At 38.5% G+C, this 26,414-nt stretch overlaps 1 protein-coding gene across 3 annotated transcripts; it reads left to right on the forward strand.

The window, feature by feature from the left end:
* The first annotated feature begins 1,273 nt into the window (after positions 1-1,273).
* On the forward strand, positions 1,274-24,964 carry ampd3b (adenosine monophosphate deaminase 3b). 3 transcript variants are annotated; one of them, XM_042495363.1, is made up of 16 exons: positions 1,274-1,501; positions 6,936-6,999; positions 11,722-11,944; positions 14,447-14,624; positions 15,177-15,342; positions 16,370-16,589; positions 16,786-16,915; positions 17,959-18,153; positions 18,558-18,689; positions 20,023-20,186; positions 20,607-20,733; positions 20,924-21,087; positions 21,538-21,658; positions 22,194-22,367; positions 23,013-23,123; positions 24,255-24,964. In XM_042495363.1, exons 2-16 carry the CDS (start codon positions 6,942-6,944, stop codon positions 24,429-24,431), a joined length of 2,340 nt encoding a protein of 779 aa, XP_042351297.1. In that variant the 5' UTR covers positions 1,274-1,501; positions 6,936-6,941; the 3' UTR covers positions 24,432-24,964. The 3 variants fall into 3 exon arrangements, with proteins under 3 accessions (XP_042351297.1, XP_042351298.1, XP_042351299.1); XM_042495364.1 differs by lacking the exon at positions 1,274-1,501 and adding an exon at positions 1,591-1,648; XM_042495365.1 differs by lacking the exons at positions 1,274-1,501; positions 6,936-6,999 and adding an exon at positions 8,029-8,295.
* Positions 24,965-26,414: the final 1,450 nt, after the last annotated feature.

Raw genomic sequence — 26,414 nt, forward strand, 5'->3', positions numbered from 1 at the left:
CCCCCCTGAGACCAATCCACCTCCAGACAGCAGACCTGCTCCAGATCTTCCTCCAGTTCAAATTGAAGTTAACTCAGGATTATGACTGACATCAAACTGGTGAATGTGGTTGCTCAGGTTGAGATGCGTGAGGGAAGGCGAATCTCCTACGCATAAAACATGTCCTGCTTTTGATGTATAATTAAATTACCAAAATAAATATCTTGATGGACCATTTGGTCATCTGCCATATCACACATAAAGCCTCCTACAGAGAGAGATTTAGCAATCTTATAAGTTAAGTGCAAGCTACACTATGTGACAAGGATTTAATTAACTTCATTACGACCGGTGGTGGACAAAGTACACAACTCTATTACTTGAGTCAAAGTATAGCTACTCCTGATCATATATTATTCTAATACAAGTAAAAGTTGCTGGGTCAAATTATTATGTGCAGTGGAGTCAAAAGTACAATATTTGTCTTTCAAATGTAGTGGAGTCAAAGTAATAGGTTTCCATAAATGTAAGACTTACGTAAAGTACAGATACTCAAAAATTGTACTTAAGTACAGTACTTACGTAAATGTACTTCATTACTGTCCACATTGACTCTAATGTATGCAGACTGTACAATGACAACGTCAACTGAATCGAGGCTACGACATACGTCTATCGACATCAATATACAAGAAAAAAAGTCACTACCGCGCATCATCCACATCCACATACCACCGCTGTAGTGGTATGAAAAAAATGTAAACAAACATTAATCAAACCCTTGCTATAGTGGCATTTATGTGTGTCCAAAAAAAGTCTGAAGAAGAGGAGAAGGAGAAGAATGTGGACGCGGTAGCAGATGGGGAAAAGAGGCCAACCTGGCATGCCAATTTTGCAACAAGAGTTTGAAGTATTTATCAGCATTTACTAGCATTTAGCAGTGTTGTGCTGATCAGTGCATCATTTCATGCTGCATTTCTATTGTTTGGTTAGTGAGATGATCCTTCCAAATTTCTGACTCTGGCAGAATTTTATCCCAGGCTGTCTTTGATCGCAACACTGTGACCTTCGATGATAAAAAAAAGCTCAGCCTTATGTTGAAATAAAACTTTCTATATATCTTTAATCCAACACAGGTCCTTTATGTACATTTTGCCTGAGCAGTGGACTGTGCATACATCCTGAATAACCAAAGAGAGGTGTGGTCTAAAGGTACTTGCCATGCTCTTGATAAAGTGGCAGAAGTACTGCTCCCTACACAAGCTTCCTCTCGCACTTCCTCTACTGCACTGAGCCACACTGATGCAGATCATTTCCTGGAACTTATTTTTAGCGGTGGAACTTCATGCATTTTAATTGCGCATCTATTACACTTACTCAGACTGGCAGTGAGGGAGTTAACCAACTCTGAGTCTGCATGCTAGAAGAGGCTGTTCTGACAAGACCTGTCGTCTGTCGTGACGCCAAATAAGGATCTCTACAGTCCCAAGAGGTGCTGACATTGGGCACAACACTGCAAACAGTAAGTACATTGCTTTCACAACATCTTTGCACCTGAGTTTCTCACTCTTTTCTTTTCTTTACTTCCTCTATCTTAAGTGACATCTCATCACTTCCATCACTTTTGCATTCTTTCTTGCACTTGCAGCACATTGTATGCTGGTATCTGGTGAGTGAAATACCTTATCTGTACTTTGCTCTGGAGGCTACTACAGATCATTTTTTTAAGTAAAGATAACATAACTGAAAAGTGGCGGTTGACTTTTAGTCCTATGTTGTTTTTTCAGATCGGAAAGCGTCTAGGAGAAATTAAAATAGAGGAATAAGATTATTTTGAGGTGTTTTATTTTATTTCACAGACAACTGACAGTTGCACAGTGATTAATGCTGCTGCCTCACACCATACAGTTAGTTAGTCTTAGCCTCAGTTCATTATTTGTGAAGTTTGTACAGTATATTCTACTTACGTTTCTGCAGGTGTATCAATGTGCTCTTTTTTCCCACAGTCCAAAGACAAATTAGGTCAGGTACATTAGAGATTAGAAATGTCCCACTCGTATGTGTGGGAACGTGTCTATCAGCAGTAATAGGTGGGCAACTTACACATTATTACTTGTTCATTACACTAAACTCTTGTAAATGAAAATGCAATAATAACAGTTAAGTTTAGACAACTAAAACAATTTGATTACAGAAAGAAAACAGTTTATTTGTTGAAAATGCATGTACTCATCTATTCTTCTGACAATACACTCCTCTTTTTTTTTTTTACAACCATAAACTACACTTTCTTCTTAATGGCTGCTTGTTTTGAACCATTATTGCAGGAAAAAATGTCTTTTTGTTTGTTTGCAGGACACATATTTGTTAAGTATTTCAAAGAAATACAAAGACTAACAGATGTCCACTGTTTCAAGTTAAAATTATACAGAGGTGCTTAACTTGTACAGGACCATAAGATTATTGCTTTTTGGTATTAAACCGTGATGCAATGCATTTTGTTATCATGTTTCATAATGACCTTTTCCGACCCACAGTTCCCATTTCACACCCGGCCAGTCAGTCAGTGGGGGTGGGATCCTCCCTTAAATGGCCTTTTGTATTGTTTTTTTTAAACATGCTACTTTGTTTATTCTGCAAAGCTTTTCCACATCTTCTTAAAAGGCATGGGCTGTGACAGAAACCCTTTGTGTTGTGCCTTGAAAATCGCCTATGAGATAGCACAACTAATACAGAGCTACACAATAACACCTGTCTTGCCATGGCACTGCCCTGCATGTCTGAAATGTTTGTGCAGTTCAACACAGCAAATGAGCCACTAGCACCTATCCTGGGAAGTGAGAGCTCCATAAACGTCCTTGGAAAGTCCCTTTAACTGAAATGGGTGAAAATCCTTAGTCCTTAGAGTATTGTACAATCAAGCATTTTATACCGTTTACTACAATATAGTGACAATAAAACACTGAAAGAGGAACACTGAAATTTGAATTGAATGCGCCACTGTTTGTTTAAGCCTTTTCTGCAAAACAAACAGCTGTCAATGGCTAAATTGGGAGACTCCTCCACAATCCCAGCCTCTAGTCCAAATGTGGTCACTTCTGGCTCCAAAAAAATAAGATGGCGACAGCTGAAATTTCAAACTGAAGTCTTCAAAGCAGCAGTCCACTAACCAATGTTTGGTGATGTCACGGCCGCTATGTCCTTTGTTTATGCAGTCTATGGTCTTCAGCCATGCCAGCGACTCTGTGAGTTTGTACTTGAGTTAAATTCTAATGTCAGCATGCTTATGCTCACAACCACCATGCTAACATGGTGTAACATAGGTATAATGTTTCACAAACATCATCTTCATTTAGCATGTTAGCCTGGATTAATTAGTACTAACACAGTCTAGGATGATCGGAGTGTCATGAAGTTTAAAGGAATTTGGTCATAAGTCAAAGCGACAAATTGAAAATGTGATCTGATGATGGTGGAGTAGGGTAAAAGTTAAGGGAGCAACAAATTGGGATATGAGCGTGTGTACTAAATGCCAGGGCAATCTAAAGGGAATCTAATAGTTGTTGAGAAATTCACTTAAACCAAAAATTGTCTGTTGCTCTAGAGGAAAAGTCAGGGAATCCCCTAATTTATAATGATCTATAATCTGGGCACCATGAATGGCTGTACAAAATTTGATTGCTATCCATCCTATTGTTCACCAATATTTAATGAGTCTTCTTCTGGAGACCACAACATTATTATTTGCAAATCATGCAGTAGTTGCTGACTAATGTAGCATAAATGAGTTGATGTGCATCTAAACTCAGTAGAATGTAGAGCATACTGACCCAAACTTTAACCTAATTCAAATGAAACCTTATTCCAACTGCAAAATTAAGGGTGTTTTTAACAAAGTTGAGAATACATGAGGTAAAAGCACACTTTTGTATGGGAATGAAAGTAATTGTGATTAACCAAAAATCTACAGTATCTCTTAAAATGCACAGTCATCCTTAGTGTGCCAAAATGGGAATACAAACAAGGAAGCATCTGAAAACAGCATTGTCACTTATCTCAATATGACAATGCTCAAATGTGACTATACTGACAACTACAGCCACACACTCACTGAGCAGCTCAACTAAGATTATAAACATACACTACTATTGTAACTAAGTAAATTGAGACATAATCTAGGTTGCTGTATAAATGTTTTGTAATGTTTGACATGTGCATGTCTGAGATGCCACACATTTCTTCATCAGGACAGAACTTGCTGTCCAGGCAGAAAATGCAACATGCCTCGATGTGCCTTTAAAGTCAAGTTGTACACATGAAAAAAATAACCTGTTTATGTTTCCACCCTATGGTCAGAAATGACTGATCTTAAGTCCAAAATATGCAGATCTCAAAGCCTCAAACCGGCATAGCTACTTCAGAACAATTTAAACACAAGCTATAGCTCAATGATAAACCCTCTGAACACTAATACCACCTACACTGTTGCTTTGAAAGTTTTACATTCATTCAGCAGAATTTGAATATCTAAACACACACAAACCCAGAACAGTGACACTGTACGCCACTGCAGAGCTTTGTAGTGTGACTCAGTGTTGTGGCTCAATGGTGCAATGTTTGGATGTGTGTACATTAGCTTTCCGACAGAAAAAAAACAACAAAAAAAACAGGAAATTCCAAAACCAGCAGAGCATCTAAAGCGAAACCTTCTCATACAACTGCCAGCATGGCTTTCTCTTTTCTATTTCTTTTACCCAAGTAAAAGAAAAGAGTAAGTGTCGGTCACCTCAGAGTTGTATACTTTATCAGACATCCACCACTGTTCAGTCATTATTTTGTGGGCCAGGGGTAAAAAGGGGTTAAGTTAAATGCAAGATTTATATGTCACATGTAGGTCAACTATATTGTGTGTCTGTAAATCAGTTTCTGAATAACAGCCATAAAAACCAACAAAATCATGTCTTTATAGAATAAAGGACCAGCCTTGTCTCCCGTTTATCTATAGCCAAAATTTGTTCTTTACAGGCAAACGCTTTATTTTTTTTTAATTCAGACTTTTCCTTATATTCCAAGTCTTCAATATTAGTGCCAAAAAATGAATGTAATTGTGACAAAAAATCTGCAACATAAAAAGACTATGTGCTGCAAAAGTCTTCAAGGAAGCACTGAAACACTTATAGCAGAGAGACATCCTGACTCCTCTGGGTCTTAAAGGAAATGGCCTTTTAAGGTTTTTAGTCTTCCAGCCTTTTAGTTTGGTCTGCATCTTGCAGGAGGGTCAAACATTTGAGTTTCTTTTGAATAAAACAAATTAGTTTCTTAGGTCACACGGCAAGAAAAACGATTGTATCTAAAACATAAAGAGTCATTACTTCAAAACTAACTTTCAAAACTGAAGTGAAGATTTTTAGATCATGAAACTAAAGTGTAGATAAAAAAAGATCACAATGAATGCCCGTCTTGTCCATTTGATAAAATGTGCATATTTTCAGTTTTGGTCCTACAGAGTATGTCCACCGTGTGCCCTTTAATTAAAAAAATATACTTTTTTTATGTGTATGGATTTGGCCAACTTCCTCAAGCATTTCCTGTTTCAAGTGGAGAAAAAAAGTGACCTAAAATTGACCTTGACCTAAATTGAGATTTATTAATACAAGACAAATTACATTTTTATTGCTCTTAGTTAGCGCTCCAGCAATTAATCAATTAGTTTGCAAATATTAAATTACTTGCAAACTATTTTCATGATTGACTAATTTGTTTAAGTAATGTTTAAAGAAAAACAAAAGATCAACATTCTCTCACTTCTGCTTCTTAAAAGTAATATTTCCTGATTTCTTTGCTCCTCTGTGACAGTGAACTGAATATTCTTGTGTTTTGGACAAAATTTTTCATTTTCGAGACAAAAAACACCGATCATAATAATCGACAAATTACTCACCAATGAAAATCATTGATACTTGCAGCTCTACTGTTAATTGTATTCTGCTAAAACCAAAATCCTTAACCAAAAGAAAGTGCATAAACACAGACTTCTCTGCTTATATCACATTTTAATTCTCAATTCCAAGTTCCAATACAAGCGGAAATGATTAGGACAAATTACTTTAAGTCTGACTTAGTAAAATTGTCACTTTTTCTCAGAATGTGTCAGTAATCAACACAGTAAATTACATAAAGAAAACGTACTTCAGCTCCTGATTTTGACTCACTGAGAACCGTGTGTGTGTGTCTATCGTGAGGAGAAAAATGCACTTTAATGTCTGTCATCTCCACTAACCCCCCCAGAAGGTCTATCATTACAAACATATGTTGCGTGGACAAGTGCTGTGTAAAGCCTCAGAATCATGGCACTTAAGTTAGCATTTTTGGCAGGTCAACACTTCTGCAACACCAAACATTTCTCATTTCACACCTGCACAGAATAAATCTGTTACTCTTACAACACTTGGCTGTATTCTGCAGCGACTTTAAAAGTTGAATTCTTTCTCTGTTTCCATCTTTTTAGAACTTCAGCAGCAGCCAAACATGACCTACATTAGAAGCGGGGGACTCTAAACCTTTTAGAAACTGAACTCAAGGTTGTTGCGCTATTCTCAGGGAGACGATGTTTTGTTCTATTGATGGATTCTTTTAGTGCATTTACTGTGAGGACAAATTAGGATACTGGGATTTTCTGTCAAGATTCCCAATTCAGTATTAACTTACTACTGCACAAGGTAAAAGACTCTGATAACCTCTTACTTGTGGCAAAGATGAAACAACTGGAGGTGACTGCTGTTGGCGCGACATCACGTTGATTCAGTCTACACACACTTATGAAATGTTGAGTCAACTTTGAAGAGGCTTATTTACTACATTACCTTAACGTGTATGTGTAAGAGGTCACCTCTCTGAGTCCACCACTGGACTGTGGATTCGTGTGATGTATTAAAGCTTTGTTTCTCTTAACACAGATCAAAATGAAGAGAAGAGATACGCCACTATGCAAGCAGCAGTCCACACCCTGCTTTGGAAAAGGTGAGAACATGTTAATACAAAATAACAAACTAACTACAGTCGAACTTCAGTCAAACATGTCCTTACTTCACTTAATAAAACAATAATTAAAATGTCACACTTAATTATCATTCTGGTTCAACTGGCTTATCATAGCTCTGAGGAAGATGTTATCTAGAGCTCTAATGACTTTGTGTAGCAACTTCATCAATATAATTAAAACTAAATGTTCGAGTCAAAGGGAACAACTGTAGTGGGTTTGTCCTTTTTGGTGAGAACAAGGAAATATCTAACCCACTGGGAAATTTCTACACTAGTCCACTGCATAGGGAATTTAAGTCACTTTTAAAAGGTCAAGAAAATAGCGCTGTTGGTCAATGTGACTGCTACTCCAATGATAACTGAAATTTATTGATTGCACTTTTTGCATTTTATCTGGAGACTGTGCTCACTCGTATTGTGTCACAGTTGTATTTGTTTGATAGTTGTATTTGTCTGACCGCATTTATTGTTGTAACCCTGTTTTAAGCCTTGTTTTAAGAAGTTAGTACTTGAGACTTTCTGCTGTGACTCTAGCTGTATGAACCATGACATACTCGCGCAGCCATAGGGAATTGCTGAAATTGTTTGCTTTGAGATAATAATGGATTCTTAAAATAATTGCAAATCCAAATAACTGAATCAAAAAAATCTACTTACATTCCATAAATGGCCCGTCTGGTCTTAAATGCACGGGCAGTGGATTAAACTATACTTAACTCTGTTATCTGGGAAAAAATGTTCATATGTTCTTTCCCAGTGCTTTAACATTTCCTTTGAGCTATAGCATATCTTTGCCTCCTCATTGACCTCACAGATAGCCGCTCACACGTTAGCAGCCAGTTGTGACATACCATCTTGGATTAGCAGCCCCTGTTGCCATGACGCTCTCAATATCCTAAAATAGAGATAGAGAGGGACACTCAAGACAGCAACAACTAGCAGCTGCATTATACATACAAGCACCAGACCACATAAACAGCAGAGCAAAGCCTGGCCAAGGCAGTCGGAGTGAAAACTCAGAAGAGAAGCATCGCAGATCTTAGAAAGACACAGAGACCAGACCTGAGGCCAGTCTTGACATTGTCAAGAGGTATCCAGCAACACTTAACAAGTGTTTTGAGACTCGACGGTTGGCTGACATATCAAAATAGTGGCGCCAAAGCAAAGAGCTAAAGGCTCTAGAAGAGTGAGAAGCAGACACATAAAAGCTGAGATACTTGACTCAACAGGCAGAGACTGAGAGAGAGCCAAACATGGCCAAACTCACAGCAGAAGGTAAGAGACAGATAGAGCTTCCTCTACTGATAGTGAAGCTGTGTAGTGACACAGAGTTGCAATGTGATGACAATAACCGGGTACTGAGAGGTTTGTTCAATGTCTACGGTTTGAAATGTACTTTCTGAAGATGAAAACACCAGCTTTTAACCAAAAGTGACAGATGAAAACAAAGTTTACCCACTGAAAAGTGAGTATTGTAAATTACCGAAGCACTTAATTGATGTAAGCATTTTTTTAAGATTTTAAGCTACACAAAAGTCTATTCTTTCAAAACACAGATCCAAATATCAGTTGTTTATATATATATGTGTGTGTGTGTGTGTGTGTGTGTGTGTGTGTGTGTGTGTGTGTGGTAAACAAAGGGATGTTAACTGTTAACCAAGAATATTTCTGACCAGTTACACATGTTAGTCTATTGGTGAATTTTGCTACTCTTCTTTACTTGCTACAGGTTTACTGCATAGCGCAACAACTGGGTCAGGTGGGAGCTAGATAGAGGCATCACTCCTCCAGCAATTATAGCTATAAGTAACAATGTCTGACCCAACAGCGTTGCTAAAGAAACATTGTGCAAACCCTCCAGTCTCTTCCCCAAGTCACCCTTGCGAGTAGGCTGCTTAATCTCGAGCCACAAACCACTGTTAGCATCGCTAACAGTGGTTTGTGGCTAGTGGTGCTAACATAGTTAACAACGCTAAAGGGATTTTGCAGCTAAAAATAAAGTTGCTTACTCAGAGAGAAGGTTGGCCACCATGTTTTCACAGCAATGCAGTCCTACTACAGGGTTACCACCAGTAAATCTCTGAATAAATGTGCCGTCAGGTAGACAGCATTTTGTTATTTTTTATCATCTGGTTACATATCTCACATCTAGACATCTTCTCACTCTCTCCTCTACTCCTTCCAATTCTCACACTCATAAAACTGAAGTTGCATCCAGTAACTATTTTTTACTAACAACAGAACATCACCAGCACAAACACTGTATGTTTTTGCAACTTTAATTTAAGAGAGCAGCAGATGCAGTCTCTGTGCCTGTCAGTGACACGGTAGCCCACAGAGTTGATAGGCCATTACTCATGATTTGTAACCAATCAGATAGTGAGGTGGGCGGGACACTGAGCAAGGTTACAAAGTGGTGACTGTAGAGCCAAAGTAATGCATTTTACAATACATTTAAAGCTAAATAATTTTTCAGCTATCTCAGATATTTAACAAAACAAAAATTTAAATTGTAATAATGATAAAAGGGTCCGACCACATCACGTGTTGGTCCAACCAACTGAGAGAAGAAGCGAGAAGACAGGTTCTCTGCAAATAAATACACCACCACACACTTTTAGTGGGTCAGAAGTGATGACTGAGAGGAATTAATTTTGTGTGAGTCTACATTGTTCCTGCATAGTATACCTTTAAAAAGACCTTCCTTACATACCCAAACAGCTTTTTGTGGTTCAGGTTTCTGTAACAGAGGGATGTAGGTCAAGGTCATCCTATAGGCTGCTCAGCTGTTCCAGTGGGGAGAGCGTACACGTGCCAAGAAGCTCGTCAGGAATGGCAGCTTCCGAAATGTGCTAGCCAAGGAACAGGCAGAAAAAATTGTGCCAATGTAAGGGCAAATGTTAACAGTGTCATCTGGGAAAGAGACAGGATGGTTCACAGTTTTCAGTCAGATTAAGTTGCACTGAAACCATTCAAGATGGTGAGTATGCAGCACAGGAGTTTGCAATTTGATACAATAGTACTGCAAATCCTGTCTTGTGCTTGTTGATTTAAATGCCTCCACGTGTGGGGATTGATGCTGGAACTGATCGAGTGACCTACACCAGCTGCAACTTCAGTATTAATAGTAACTGATGAAATGGTGATCAGAATAGCCAAACATCTCCACAACTGATAGGTCGTTGGATAGCAACAGTAGTTTCTCACACCAGGGGGATTAAGCAAGAAGGCACAGCTATAAAAAAATAAAAAATAAAAAAAAACACTGCTGACTTGATCAAAATATGAATCACAGGGTCTCAAGTTTAAAAATAAAACCCTGGTCCCTGCCATTGGTATGTAAGAGAATTAGGTCAATACAAATAAACATAACTGTTTTCCCAACCAAAGGATCAAGAGAACCAAAATGATGGTATGCTAATAATTGCAGTTCTAAAAACAAAGGGTCAGACATTTCTTTGCTATTTACAGTAAAAGCTGAATTATCAAAAAACTCCTCTGCAGATTATTTGGGAATGTTTACATAGTTTGCTGTTCCTGTGTTGGGCTGGTTTTGAGTCTCTGCAAAACCACTGCCTTATAAATTGACATGCAAAGAGAAGTATTTTTGAGTGACTTTAAAGATTACTACAGCAAAACGCAGCGACAATGAACAAAAACTCCCTTTTAACTCAACGGCCAAGCTCCCAAAAAATAGCTGATATTATTTTTTAGACAAATAACCTCACACTTTACATTGGCAGCTGTGGGGAAAATTGATTTTTAGATGCACTGCAATTCTCTTGAAAGATTATGTCTTGATGCAGAAAACTCAATCATCGGAAATTACACTATTCTCAACATTATGATCGCCTGTGACAATTTTAGAAGACTGAGCTGTAAATTCCCTTCAGCTGGACCAACTGGATGGTAAAACGTAATAGATACAAATATGCACTGTGTTTATGTTAGATGCTAGGCTACTTAAGTTTTAGTGAGGCTGGCTAAGCGTGAGACAATTTAAAATGCATCAATAAACATTTTATACTTGCATCGTATTGTTAGGTGCCTTGTGCAATTCCCCCACTACCTTATATGGCACCTAAACTACAGGATCAAGTAATGCTGCTGGATTGAAAGCAACTTGATTGATTTACAGACTGAACAATTTTTTTTAAAAGTTTCACATCAAACAAACTAAACATAGTGATGCACCAGCAGACAATTAAACACAGACTGAAAGCAAGGTCTATCCATGTTTACGATTTCGTCTGGGGTATATTACCATTGCAGTGTAATCCCAGAAAAGATGACCTTTAGCCCCTTAGGGGTTTAGAGGCCTCACTGTGTAAACAACTGTGTTTACTGGAACTTGCCTGACACATTGGCAGAACATGTAGGCTCTCAAGACATGTTTACTGGTGAGTTATGATGATGCACTGTAATAGTTCATCCTTTAACACCCACCAACCCCCCCTACCACAAACTCATGTTTCGTAGATCTCATGTCTATCCTGCTGGTATTTGTATTTACTGCCACCACTAGCATAATGTTATCTCCCCTTTAATTGCTGCCATATTTCATCACATTTATGAGATGAAATATAACACATTAGCAAGTTGGCACTATTTTTTTATTTACCTTTTTAAGCACAACCTTTCTTGCAAAGACAAAAAGAAAAAAGCGTTCACTAAAACACAAATGTTTCTCAACTCTTTTAGATATGCCACGGCTTTTCCCAAAAATGTCAATGAGCGAGGTGGATGAGAAGGTACGTCTGCTAGCAGAGAAGGTGTTCGCCTCAGCCCTGAAAGAGGAAGACACCAAGGATGCTATGGCACTGTTCAGTGTGCCGGAGGACTGTCCCATCGGTCTGCACGAGGACAGAGAGCGGGCGCTGCAGAAGGAGATTGCTGCACAGCAGTCCGAGGAGACAGTTAAGAAGTACGAAATGAAGATATGTTTGATCAACCACACCTCTCTTTCTGCACCACTTAAATCTTAAATCTCCAAGCAACAACAGAAAATACTCCCAATAAGCCTCATCCACACACAGCACAAAAATCTGTGCTAATACAGTGCATATGAATGTTTTAGTAGAAATCCAACATTCATCAGCAGTGTTTCCTCTAGGATTTTTTTCAGCAGCGGGGGCAGGCCCTCCGGGGAGCCGTGGCGGCGTAAACAAATGACGCTTTTTAAAGGCTGAATGTAAAAATAAAAAATAATAACAAAAATTCAACAATAAAATAATAAAAACAATAAATAATAATTTCTTGATGGGGCTGTAATCAGTGGCAAAGTTTGCACCCAGGCTCAGAACAATGGATTTTTCTTGGTTTTTTGTAGAACAGCTCTAAGGCTCTGTTGTACGGAAATTCCCCAAGAGGTGGCCCGTTGATGCTCAGCAGCATACATGCTGCAAGGTGATCCCCCTGCAGCCTGTTTCTCAAGTCAGTCTTCACCTACAAATAGAAACAATAATTTTTATTTATTTTTTTCCAACCCATTTAGGGTCCCAGCCTGATAGCCTGTGTTTCCCTTTATGTTTTTCTCCTCTCCTCTCATCTCTCTCTCCTGCACCATCACTTTGCTCTCCTGCTCCTTCACTCGGCACTGCCCCTCCTGTACTCTGCTCTCCTTCACTTTGTTGCACTGCTCCTCCCTGTCTGTTACTTGTCTTATACGATTACATAAAACATTAACGCTAGATAATTTACACTCACGTCACATTTGATTACAAGTGTGAACATAATTTTTTTTACCTAACCATCATAATTTGAGTCAATAAAAAGGCTAATGATACCTGACTAGCGCCATCCTCATCAGGTGTCTTTCTCTTCTTTGAAAAATATTTGAACAAGCTCATCTGAAAATGCAGTCAGCAGTTACATCATGGCGTGTATATCGCTTTATGCTATTAATTAGTTTACTCACGTTAGCGACACTGAGTTGAGTTGGCACCGGGCCCAATTAACTTAAGCTACGTAACCTTAGCTGGCCATCAATATTTTGCGAATGTTTATTTAACTAATAAAATCTATTATAAGTTTTCTTAAGCTAATAAGTCTACCTTTTCTCCGGTAAGTTGCACGCTATTTTCAAGCCGACACTCCTCTGACTCTCCGACCTGATGCCTGGATGCGAGTAGCTAATTAACGTCAGCACCAATTAGTTCTGTTGGGGGGTGGGAGGGGGCGGTGGTATCTACCCCAAAGAGTAGATACGGAGCAAGATAGTTATCTGTCTCAGCACTCGCGACACCCAACGCAGTGCAGGACTGTGCTGTGATGGGGCGGTGGTGTATTTGCAATTAAAAAAAAAAAAAAAAAAACGACATTTGAAGGAGCGGCGGGTATGATTTAGAAATTTCTAAATTTCTAGGGATTAGGGTTGCATGATGCAATCAAAGTTTTTTGCTGCTGCAATCAGGAAACACTGATCAGTATCCTACCTTGATTTTTTCATACTCTGCAAACAAATTTAGAACTGTCTCCGACCATGCGTACGAACAAATAATGAATACCTGGCTTTCTCAATAATGTAAACACACACCAAAACTACATGCATAGCGTAAACTACACAAAATGTATTCACATATTAAAACCGCATTCATTAAAAAAGGCTTTAATAGTCAATAATATTTAAAAACCAATATTAATATATGCACTTGTTTCATCCTAGGTCTCCTCATTTACCATTGTCATAAATGAAATATTCCACAATAAAAACTGAGTGTCCTAGTCCGAGCTTAAAATTAACTTTATGAGAATGTCTACATTAACATCAAGTGCAACAGTTTGTTTCCATTGTTTATATTAAAACTGCCTTTTGTCTAATGATGGCTACTCCAAACAATTCTTAGTCATTATAATCAACTAATATTGTTAACTTTTATTATTATTAATATAATCAGGGTAAATAAAAGTTTCTGGTCTACCTCCGAGCAGTGGTAAAGATGTCAAATTTAACCTTGCTCAAAGAGACTTCAGCCTGTGCCTTCAGGTGAGAGCACATCAGAGGCCGACATGTTTGAACATGTTTGCAGAGTGACAAAAGGCTTATCAGCTGTTTCTGACTGCCATTACATTCACAGATGATCACTGACTGTCCAACACTCGTGTGTGTGTGTGTGTGTGTGTGTGGCCTCAATATGTGCGTACCAACATCTTCAACTCTTTCTTCATAACACAACATTTGTCAAATGGATTTTCTGGTATAAAGAAATGAGGCTGTGTCAGTATGCTGATAGCAGACAGTGGGCACACACCTGCCAGTTTAGAAAGATACTGATTCACCAACATATGCACAGTGGTAAGAACAAAATCAGCCGGTGCACACGTGTCATGAATCCAACAGTAGTTTTGCAGGCCCATTTATTTTATGCGCAAAGTTATAACGTTTACATGCACATAATAACAACTTCCCTCTCTTCTGTGTCACTAGGAGGAAGAGCTTCATGTTGAAGCGTTCGCAGTCTGTATCTTTGCAGATACCTAGCAGTGCTGAGTGGGCCCTGACTGGGGGTTCCCCAATGCTCTTCCCATCAACACCAGAGCCATGCCTCCCAGAGGACTTTCCAGACTTCCAGAGAGTGACAATCAGTGGAGATTATTGTGCCGGGGTAAACAGAAAGAACACTCCAGCACTTTGATGCTCAACTACACCTAATATAAAATATAACATTTTCACACATTTCCCTGCACTCAAAAATGAGCACCATCATTAAAAGATGTGGCTGCACACAAAGACCACATAGACAAGAGAGACAAGATCTAAAGCCTATAGCCATGGTAGAGACTCAGAGAGCCACCAGAGACTTAATTATATTAAAAAAATGAATCTAAAGGGTTTATTCTCTGTACTTTGGCCACAGTAGGACAATATCTCAGTAAAAGAGCACTTTTTACCAAAGAAAAGTAGAGAAATAAAAGTCAGTTTAATATTACTCAGATTGCTTATTGTGTGGTTGTTAAAATAAAACCTGTGTTGCTCAGGAGCCAAGGACCTCCAGTGTCGCTGCCCTTTCAGTTGACAAAAGGCCTCACTTGAAAGGGCACACATTTATGCTAGTACCACAGTTTCAATGAATAGGTACAATTATAATGAGGACATTTAAAGACAGACTGGTAAAAAAAAAATAATTATAAAACTAAAGTTTTCCATGTCTTTCTAGATCACAGTTGAGGATTATGAGCAGGCTGCCAAAAGTCTGCTTGGGGCGCTGTTCATCAGAGAGAAATACTCCAAGCTGGCTTACCATCACTTCCCCAGGACCACTGCCCGATTCCTCCGCAGCGCCAAAAATGAAATGTGGCGGGAGGAGGATGAGGTCATGCCAGGTAGGGTGATTTTTAATCCCAGACTAATACCCCCCTTCTTGGGGAAAAAAAAACGACTCATTAAACTGTCACATGTTGGGGCACTTCTACAGCTTAGGTGGACATTAAAGACTCTCGGTTAAGCATCTTTGATAGAAAGTCAAAGTCTGTGTATAAAAAAGCTTAAAGGTAGACTTTAACTATGACACTCAAGGTGCATCTCAACAGTAAACGTTCTACACTAATGGCAGATGGGAGCTAAAGATGGTGCTGAGAAAACTGAATACACAACCTGCAGCTTAAATCAATTTACCAAAAAATGCTGGCTCAGCTGAGGGTAAAATTCAGCACCTATAGCTGGCCTCTTCTCTATAGCAACAGCAGCTGAGGCTCATGGGTATTGTAGTGTTACGCACTGTCTGCTATGCCAAACTGACAAACAAAACATGATTTCGAAGAATCAAATTTGAAATCGGCTAATTAGAAGTGGGGGCCATAACATGAACCTATGAGAGTGATGTGTCACCAGGGAGAGTCGCTTGTTTCTATGGTAAATAAATAAACCGATTAACGCAGGAGCCGTACAAGTGTAACAGTTTCTCAAGCCCATGCAACTGGCATTTAACTCACGGAGGAACGGTGTTAGCTGAGTGAACTGCGGAAAAATGTTTGGATCTTGTGATTAAAAGGACAAAATTTTGGCTTGGCGGTCAGTAAGCCACATCTACAGCACTATCACACCCAAGATTAGCGAAACAATTGAGACTGCGAGCAGAAATAGGCCACAACAGATTCAATGTGATGGGCATCTGTGGCAGAATAGTATGGAAAAAAAGTGTTGAAACAACCACTGTGACATTTTTTGGATGTCAAAGGTTAGTCACAATCTCTGCTGTTTACATGTACTTGTGTATTTCATGGTGATGATTCACCCAACTATTGAATATGTTTTTCTGTGTGTATCAGAGTTAGTGTCCCATGCTGTTATTCATATGTTAAGATCTGATGCTTAGATGCTGTTTTGTTTTTGCACTCTTATCCTCTGTAGACATCTGGCCTTTTCCTCATGAAGGGGAGGACCCATACACCATGGAGGGAATTCCTGAGAACCTGAACTATGAGCTGCAGATGAAAGATGGCATAGTTCATGTTTACGACAACGCCGAGAACCTGAAACAGCAGCGGCCTCACGGACTTCCATACCCTGACATTGAGACCTTTGCCATAGACCTGAGCCATGTCCTTGCAATGATAGCTGACGGCCCAACGTGAGTACACAAACATTTTGAGTATCCTTAAAAACAAAAGGTCAACTGGACATTTTACACAAATAGTATCAATAGTTTAGTCATCTTGAACTGTGGGGGTTAGTATGCTTGGAGCAAAGCATTAGTAAGCAGGGTTTTTCTGAAAAACAATTGAAATTCCATATTTTAAATAATCTTATGTTGTGCTGCCACACAGAAAAACCTACTGTCACAGACGTTTGAACTTTCTGGCCTCTAAATTCTACCTCCATGAAATGCTGAATGAAATGGCGGAGCTGAAAGAGCTGAAATCTGTTCCACACAGAGATTTCTACAACGTCAGAAAGGTTGGTTGGCATTTTTCCATCTAGTTTAGTATGCAAATGATAACTTACTGCTACGGATACATGATATTGATATTAATGATATTAAAATGCAAAAATTTACTCCAGATGATTTGAAAATACATATTTGAAAAAAAAAAAATTAGATTATAGGGGAAGTGCACCTGCATGGAAAACAATATAAAATAACAAAAGCTGAAATGACCTTTTAGTCTGAAGACTGTTTTTAATTCCTCTCAATATGTGTATTGTATTTTTAATGCTTGTGCTAAAAAACAAAAGCAAATTCCTTGTAAGTGAAAACCTATTTTGTAATAATCTTATCCTAATTCTGGCGTTAGTGTTAACATTACCCTTCCAGCCCAGTGGCTCTAAATTGTAGTTGGGAGGCCTCTGGTTTCTTCTTACTAACTCGATAAGCTTTAGCTTGGCTCGCTGGTAAATAGCTTTTACAGTCATGCAACTCTGCAGGGAAGACGGGTCGGGCAATATTGTGATAACACTGCATTAAACACATGCTTTTTTTTATGTGCAGCGAATACAAAACACATACAGTCCTTTTAACAGTGCTTGTAGTGAAACCTGAGCTTATCTAGACATTATCTGCTGACGAAAGTAGCTTCTGAAAATTCACTGGTGCAGTTAGTGTACTTTTCTAAACACACAGAAAAGAGTCTCACTCTGTAATAAACGCTGCAAAACTACATCACCTAACAACGCAACCTGTCTTAGAGGGGAGGGCTGGGCAGGTAACATTTGTCATGGAAACTAAGAACGGTGCAAGTTTTTCTTTTGTATCAAGCAGCAAAAAACTTTGATTGCATCATGCAACCCTAATCCCTAGAAACTTAAAATCATGTTATAAAAATGTATCTGGACAACACTGCTTCAGCCTTAGCTTTTACTGTGAAGGGCTGTCTCAGTAAAGTAAAAGTTATTTTTAACTTTCTTGCCTTCAGTCTATGTAAACTTAAGTTGATGGAGTTACTGTAACTCATCAAATGAAGTCGTACACATCCTCACGGTCTGCTATATGTCAAACACAGGTGGACACACATATACACGCTGCTGCATGCATGAACCAGAAGCATCTGCTGAAATTTATAAAGGCCACATACCAGACAGAGGCGGAGCGTGTGGTCCTGGAGAAGGGTGGCCAGAAGATCACACTCAAGGAAGTCTTCAACAACCTCAACATGGACCCCTACGACCTCACTGTAGACTCTCTGGATGTGCACGCTGTAAGAACAAATTCATAACTTTTAAAGGTCTTTAAAAAATGAAACAATTTCTGTAATATTTCTGCCATGCTGTCATACATCAGTTTAACTCTGTATACCTTGTATAGACTATGCCCTTGGGGCAAAAAGATCATGTAATAATTACATAACTCCATTTGTATGCCAAGACTTAAGTTGTCATTTTTAAATAACTACAGCACAATTCAGTAACCTATGCTAACTGACACAAGGATGCAATTCTGGGATTTCATGCATTTCATATGGTGTTATGCAATCATTTTTATGTTCCATGCAAGGTCCTCTTAATGTGCAATCTGAAAATAATCACTTTTGTCACTTTGTTGGAATGAGAATGTGATCATCTGTACATAAGATTCACCCTCTCTCACGAATTACTCTCCTAGGGAAGACAAACATTTCACCGATTTGACAAGTTCAACTCCAAATACAACCCTGTGGGAGCCAGCGAACTGCGAGAGATTTACTTGAAATCAGACAACTACATCAAAGGGGAATACTTTGCACGTCTAATCAAGGTGTAGTATGAGTTCAAGGACTCATGTCCTTACACATCCTGCACAGCAATGTTTTCATTTGTGTGGCTGAATTTGTTTCTGCACAGGTTGAAGTTAGGTGAAGCAACACTGCAATTAAGAGAAGTTAAACTCTCTGAATCAGGGTGATAATGTAGGGCTGCTGTCCTGAAGGAATTTTCACTGCCGTCATTAAGGGTGGCTAAACAGAGCAACATGCCGTATTAATGCTAATTTTGCTGTGTTAGCAAGCTCTGCTGGCTGCTTGCCACCCCCTGCAGGTGTCTTGTCAAAAGCATAGTATGCCAATTTTGCAGTTATCGCAGTACTGACATTAATGAGGGTCAGTGCACCTGTCACAGCACAACAAGCACGAGTAAATAATGAAAGTAATGATGACTCAGTTCCATTTGGCTGCTTCAGTTCCAGTTTCAGTGTATGTTGGCTTAATGTCAGGTCGTCATGACTTACTGGTCTTACTGCTATCGTGCTTTTCCTTTCAAAATGTCTGCAGTGGAAAAAGGCCCAAAATAATGACAAAATATGTAAAAGCACTTAGGCTAATACAGTAAGTCTGGATTAGTCGATCAACAAAAAATAAATCAGCAACAACAGCAGCAATAACTTTGGATTTTTTAACTTTTGGTCAGTTAAAACAAACATACAATTTAAAGAAGTCCCCTTGCATTCTGAGAAAGTACACGGGGCCTGTTTCACTATTTTTTTCAGGATCAGCACCACCCAAAAAAAATCATCAAGATTTTTTTTAAAAATCTATTGAGTATGGCTGCATTATAACAGTTGGTCTTTATTACTGGCCATTTGTCTCACCCCTCCTCCACTGTGATTGAACGGCTGGGTAAAAAACAATTTTTCAAATATTTTTTAACTCTCGGCGACTAGAAAAAAAACAAACAAAAAAAAGACAAAAGTGCACACTACTGGCATTTGTATTAAAAACTGATTATGTTTTATCTAAAGTAGTAGTTCTCTTTCTTCTCCAAACATATGTGTATCTTTGTGTAAATGTGGTTATCCTTAGTGAATTTGGAGAAGATACACCAAAGATGTGAATCATCTATCATCATTGGTTTGGTTGTAGAAGCCTTGCACCCACTGGTGGTAGATTACTTAAATATTACTAGAGTACATTAACTTTAAGTTTTTGAGTTTAAGTCCATAATGTGTCTTTGGTGCATAAAGTTGCTCCCTCAGTATTTAGAAATAGCACAAATGTGAATTATTTTGTTATCTGTCCATTGAGCAATTACCAATGTTCACTTCAGCTTTTTTTAAGAAACATCACTAACTTCCTGTGGTTTGGTGTCTGTTTTAGGAAGTTGCCAAAGAGCTAGAGGAGAGTAAGTACCAGCATGCTGAGCCCCGTCTGTCGATTTACGGCCGCTCTGCCAGTGAGTGGGAGGGCCTTGCAAACTGGTTTATCCAGCATAAGGTCCACTCACCCAACATGAGATGGATGATCCAAGTTCCCAGGATCTAGTAAGTGTTCAACAAAAGCTATGAGACAGCAGGCACATTCCTAACAATAAGACATATTAACAAAAAAGGGCCTGGGTCTATTTAAATGTGCTTTGTAAGGAAAAGAGTAAGCCATATTATCAGCTTAACAATAAACCAATGACCTGTCATCACAGTAGTTATATTCTTTCCTCATTTAAAGAGTGATACAGTTCAGGTAGTTCCTTCCTGAATATTTTTTTTAAATTAAAACCAAAGTATCTGTGTCCAATTTTGGATTTTTCCACGACTTCTAATGTCAGTGTTGCCAAAACCTTTGCTCTAAACATGTAAACTCACAATCACTCAATAGGATGTTCTGAACAAGCAAACAAATGCTGGAAATGTTTGTGTTGTTTCAATGGGAATGTGTATGGTTGATTGATTCCTTTTGTCTTGCAGTGACATTTTCAGGTCAAAAAAATTAATACCACACTACGCCAAGATGCTGGAGAACATTTTCCTCCCCCTCTTTGAGGCTACAGTCAATCCGCAAAAGCACAAAGCAACACATGTGTTCTTAAAATACGTAAGTACTCTCATGAAAAGGTGGGATCTAAAATTAGCTGGAAACTTTTTTAAGTGAAACAACAGCCATGTCTGTTCCATATTTAGTGACACTTTTGGGAAACTAACTGAGCAGACAAGTAAAAGACAAAGTTAAGGTTATACATTACTTGTTTTGCAAATGTGCTGACATTATCTTTTTTGTAACGCAGGTGACAGGATTTGACAGCGTAGATGACGAGTCCAAACACAGCGACCACATGTTCTCATACAAAAGCCCAAAGCCTGAACAGTGGACCACAGATGACAACCCTCCCTACACCTACTACCTGTTCTACATGTATGCCAACATCATGGTGCTCAACAACCTGCGCAAGTAAGTCCAGCATGCAGCATTCCTCAGTGATTTTAGGACTTCAAACACCAGACCAGTCCAATTAAATTTAAGTACATGATTTTATAAACCAGAATCCCATCTATCTTGTGTGTTTACAATGCAAAGACTGGTGCGGGTGGTGGGGAGACCTGGACAGGCCACAAGTTAATCACAAGCCTGAGAAACAGGTTAACTGATTACTTAGGAAAGTTTTTAGCATTAGCTGCATGTCAGAAATGTTAAACAACTGCAGTGTATTGCTGAAAAGTTTCTAGATAAGGTGATAAAATGTGGTTAATCAAAAAAGATGAAGCCATAAAAGGCAAAAACAAACAGAAATTGTTGCACAGAGAAATGCCCATTGTATACATGAAGGTAAGAATTCAAATGACATAATGAAATGAAATATTTTACTGTTGGTTGTAAATGTTATCATTTGTCACTGCACAGGGAGAGAGGACTGAACACATTCCAGTTTCGCCCCCACTGTGGCGAGGCCGGCTCCATCACCCACCTGGTCTCTGCCTTCCTCACAGCTGACAACATCTCCCACGGTCTCAACCTCAAGAAGGTGCAGTCCTGCACTCATACTTGGGTTTGATACTCAAGCTCTTTTAAAAGCTGATGGCTCATTGAGCTTTTAGATGATATTTTGCACTGGGGCTGGGTTAAAATAATTGATTAATCCTATTCAAATTGATTTTCATTTAAATAATCCAATATGGATTCATCAGATATTGATTGACAGGTCGCCAGACTATTAGTTCCCTCCTCTGCAACCCTTAAGAATATAAGCAGTTACAGCTAATGAATGAATGAATGAAAAGCATAAATATCCCACAAGAGTTTCCTTTGTTGGTGGTGACTAACAGTGTTCACACCTGCAGCAGAATTCTGCCATTTATTCAAAACAATTTGCTTTTATCGCTGACAGACGCCTTAAAATCATATGAGCATTTGCAAACTGGACAAAGGTTCAATCATCATGATATCAAATGATGACGCAGTGCCCGATGAGACATTTATATCTATGAACAGCTTGCATAATATTACTTATACACATTAGATGGTGAATTGTCTCCAGTAATACCTCGCCTCCTCTCCAGAGTCCAGTGTTGCAGTACCTGTACTACTTGGCCCAGGTCCCAATTGCCATGTCCCCACTGAGCAACAACAGCCTGTTCCTGCAGTACTCCAAGAACCCTCTACGAGAGTTCCTACAGAAAGGCCTGTGTGTGTCGCTGTCCACTGACGACCCCATGCAGTTCCATTACACCAAGGTCAGAACCACTGCGACAAGAATGGATCACAGATCAACTTATATTCCGCAACATCACAATCACTTTTTTTGGGAGATAATCAAGAATTTGTCCTGGTGACATTAGTCCAAAGACATCGGGGCAACTAAACAAGTAATCAGTAGTATACACAATATGATGTGCAGGAGCAGCAGGGCCTCACTTAGAGAAACAAGAACTAATACACAGTAGATAAGGCTCCAACTCATGGTAACTTTTGAGCAATTTGCTGATTTTATAAAAACAATTCTTTTTATTATTATTATGTCTATGAAATGTCAAGAAGATGCCAAAAAAGAGTGTCAAAAAAATGCCAATTCTAATTTCCGAGATCCAAAGAGGACATCTGCAAGTATCTTTTTTGTCAAACCAAATGTCTAAAACAAAAAGACATTCAGTTTATTAAAGTATGACAAAGAGAAGCAGCAATTCCTCCCTTTTGTGCAGCTGGAACCTGGGAAAATAAAGCTTTTTCACTTTTTTTACTTGATAAATAATTTCAGCTGCAATAGAACAGCAGACATAAACAAATTACTCAGATACATATCAGCCACGCACATCCATTTTTAACCACATCCATAAATGTACATCAAACCTAAAATCGAATATTTCTTTTAACAATTTTAGGAGGCCTTGATGGAGGAGTATGCCATTGCAGCCCAGCTGTGGAAGCTGAGCACCTGTGATTTGTGTGAGATTGCCAGAAACAGTGTGCTGCAGAGCGGACTGTCTCATCAGGTAAGGTCCAACTTTTTGTTTTTAGCTCAGTCTCATTATTTGGTTTTAGGACTGGAGAAATTCATATGGGTGAAACAGGCATTGTTACATTCCTCTCTACATGTTTACCCATCAACCATCTTCTTATAAAAAAAAAGAAAAAAGCACGCACATCCAGACAATAAACACGAGATCATGCTCTTCATCAGACCAATATCAGTCCCCAACACCGTCAGTCTGAAGAGCATGAAGCTTGAAATGGCACCTCAGTGGTAATTTAATTAAATATCTATGCACGCATAATCTAATGTGCAGACTGTTTTTTCATTTCTTGCCAAAAAAACAGTCCAGTTCTTGTCAACATAACAATTAAATCAGGGACATGACCGATGATTCAAATCTTCTGTTGTCAGTTACAGAATTAGACCTTTTTGGCAGCTTGACAAAGTTTGTATTTTGTACTGATTAAGAGAGCTGGTAATGCCAATAGCAATACATATTTGAAAATGTTAAAAACCTGGTATCATATCAGCTGAGAGACATTTTACAGCTGAAAAACAAACCTGTCAGTGCTCTCTGGTGGACAAACTATGCAACGATGACAGTTTCTAAATAGCTTCAAATATTCTTTTGACTTTACTTGTTTCTTCTCTAACACAAATATATTTAAGTAAATATTGGCCCACCCAAATTTAGTGGTTGGGCTCTCTCACAAACTTTCCCTGACTGAGCAAATGACTCGCCACATTACATTATAATGCAGCACCAGCTGCATTATAATGCAGAGATCACTTCCTCTTTAGTCCCAGCCTCGGTTATCAAAACGGTCCATAAAAGTCTTGCAACATCACTATAATAAGTCTAACGGAAAGGCACCAAAACAAAACCTGTACTGAAGCTCAAATTGCAACTGTGTCCTTATACAGAGAGAAATCTCGCAGTCACACTGTAAACTGACTAAGTAGTTGAAGAGCTTATCCAGAATGTCCACAAAGAGAAAAGTCAACAATTCAACCACACGATTTGTCATTTATCCCATTATGAGGTCACCTGCTCTAAACAATAAAAAGCCTCCCAATGTCCAAATACTGAAACGATTCTCACGTGTTCAATTTCTGCTCTATATCTTTTTTTTACCCTCTCACCCTGTAGGAGAAGAAACACTTCATTGGTTCTAACTACCTACAGGATGGACCGGAGGGCAACGACATTCGGCGGACAAATGTGGCACAAATCCGTATGGCCTACCGACATGAGACACTGTGCAATGAGCTCAGTTTCCTAGTTGACGCAGTGAAGATGGATGTTGCCACTAACCCACCTAAGTGATTTACCTCGTCAGCACAAACTGTGCCTGAATACGTCCTCATGGAGAGAGATACAGGTTGGATGGCACATACTTTTTTTTCTTTTTTACATTTTCTTAAAAAACATTGTGACCTAGATTTGAGAAAAAAAGGAGATTCTTATATTTTATGTTGAACCTCTTGATTTTTAGACCGTATTCAATGATATATGTACAAACGTTGCCAGTGATTGTGTGTCTCATTTTATTGTTAAAGAGGTTTGTTTTCTTTTGAAGGGCGTGAAATGCACTTGTGGATTGGATATATGAAAAAGCATTAGCCGCGAAATCTGATTTGGAGTTGACAAAATTATTTAGAAGCATAATATAGAATGATTTCGTACTGGAAATTAGTTTTTATAATTGCAAAGTTGACACTGCTTGGTGAATGTTTTTTGTCACTTGGATTTATGCACATAAAAGGCTTTTATCTGCTCTATAGGTCTTAAATGAAATGCTGAAAAAAAAAAAAAAAAGAGTTTGTCATTTTTCATATTTTTACATATGTAAATAAAGGCCACAGAAAATGAATAATGTTTTTGGAAAGCTTTTTTTTAAGTATGTCCATGAGGTCAATTTCCATGTAAAATTAGTCTGAAATTAAGCAGACTTTTTAAATCTAAAAAAAAAATGTACATCCTAATTAGAGATGCCTACTTTAACATAAATGAGTACTTAGTTATCTGCTGTCAAACTTTTATGATCAGATTCAAATAACTATCACGAGGGCGAATCTTTTGTCTGAAAACTGGAGTGCGCTGTATATACACCGATGAATGTTGGGGTGTGAGGAATGGCAAAACTGTATAAATACAAACACCAGCATCATTTTTTATCATATGAATTCTTAATATTGCAAATACAAGTTAAACTTTTGGTTGCCTGCTGAGGTAATAAAATCAACTGCTTTTTTAGTTTACTAGACACTGTTAGCTTCAATAAAAAATGCTTCTCTGATTCCTTATGAAGGTGTCATAAAACAAGTGCACTTCATGGCCACCAGAGATTAAAAAAAACAAAAAAAAAACTTCTGGGGATTAGACATTTATGTTTTCTATGCAATTTATATTCATTATTGATATTAGCGGGAATCTCACATAGGTTGTGAAATCTTTTGTCTGAATACTATAAGGTGGCTGAAACAGTAGATTAATAATACGTTTATGTTTGTAAAGAGGGGTTGTGCAATTAGGTCACAGTTATTGCAGTTTTTTATTTGCAAACCGATTCTTAACAAACAAATAACTACTTTACATGTAAAGTCTTTATAGCTATCGTTTGTAGCTGCTGACTTTATCTTAACTTGTTTTGGATGGTCAACCTGACACAAGTTCAATCAGATTTGGGGGCTAAAGTCATGCTAACCGTATCGCCATACAATCACAACAAATGCCATTTACAATGCAATTGTTCTGAAAGAACAAACAAATAACTGAATCGTATCTAAAGTCAACAGTGTTGGTATTTGCTGGTCGAAGCTTCGGGTTTATTTCGGATGGTCAACCTGACACAAGTGCAGTCTGGTTTTAATAGCTAACATAATGCTAACCTTCAAACCATACAATCGCAGCCACGGTGTGGTAACACATTGTGGTAAACACATTCTACATATTGGGCGTGAAATACATTAACATTAGCTAACTTTAGCGAGTTAACGACCCTGAACAGAAGACAACCGTCCCGCCATGATATCAATCCTTCAGAGGTGCGTCATTGGTGCAAGTAGGCAGTTAGCTTAGTTAGCCCTGCCTTTTACCTTAATGCTACAAAAAACAGTAGTAGACACAAACTCACATGAGGTACTGCTGACTCCTCGGCAGCGGATAAAGGTGTTGAATCTGACCGGAGTAAAGCACAGACTGTATAAAGGCGAAATGTCCCTGGTGTTTTCGTTGAAGTCCGTCAGCAAAGATGTCCATAATGTCCTCCTCCTTCCAGTGACGTCAGAGCTGCTACTGTTGGCCGTA

This window comes from Plectropomus leopardus, chromosome 11 (genome assembly GCF_008729295.1).
Source record: "Plectropomus leopardus isolate mb chromosome 11, YSFRI_Pleo_2.0, whole genome shotgun sequence".
NCBI classification, from domain to species: Eukaryota; Metazoa; Chordata; class Actinopteri; order Perciformes; family Serranidae; genus Plectropomus; species Plectropomus leopardus.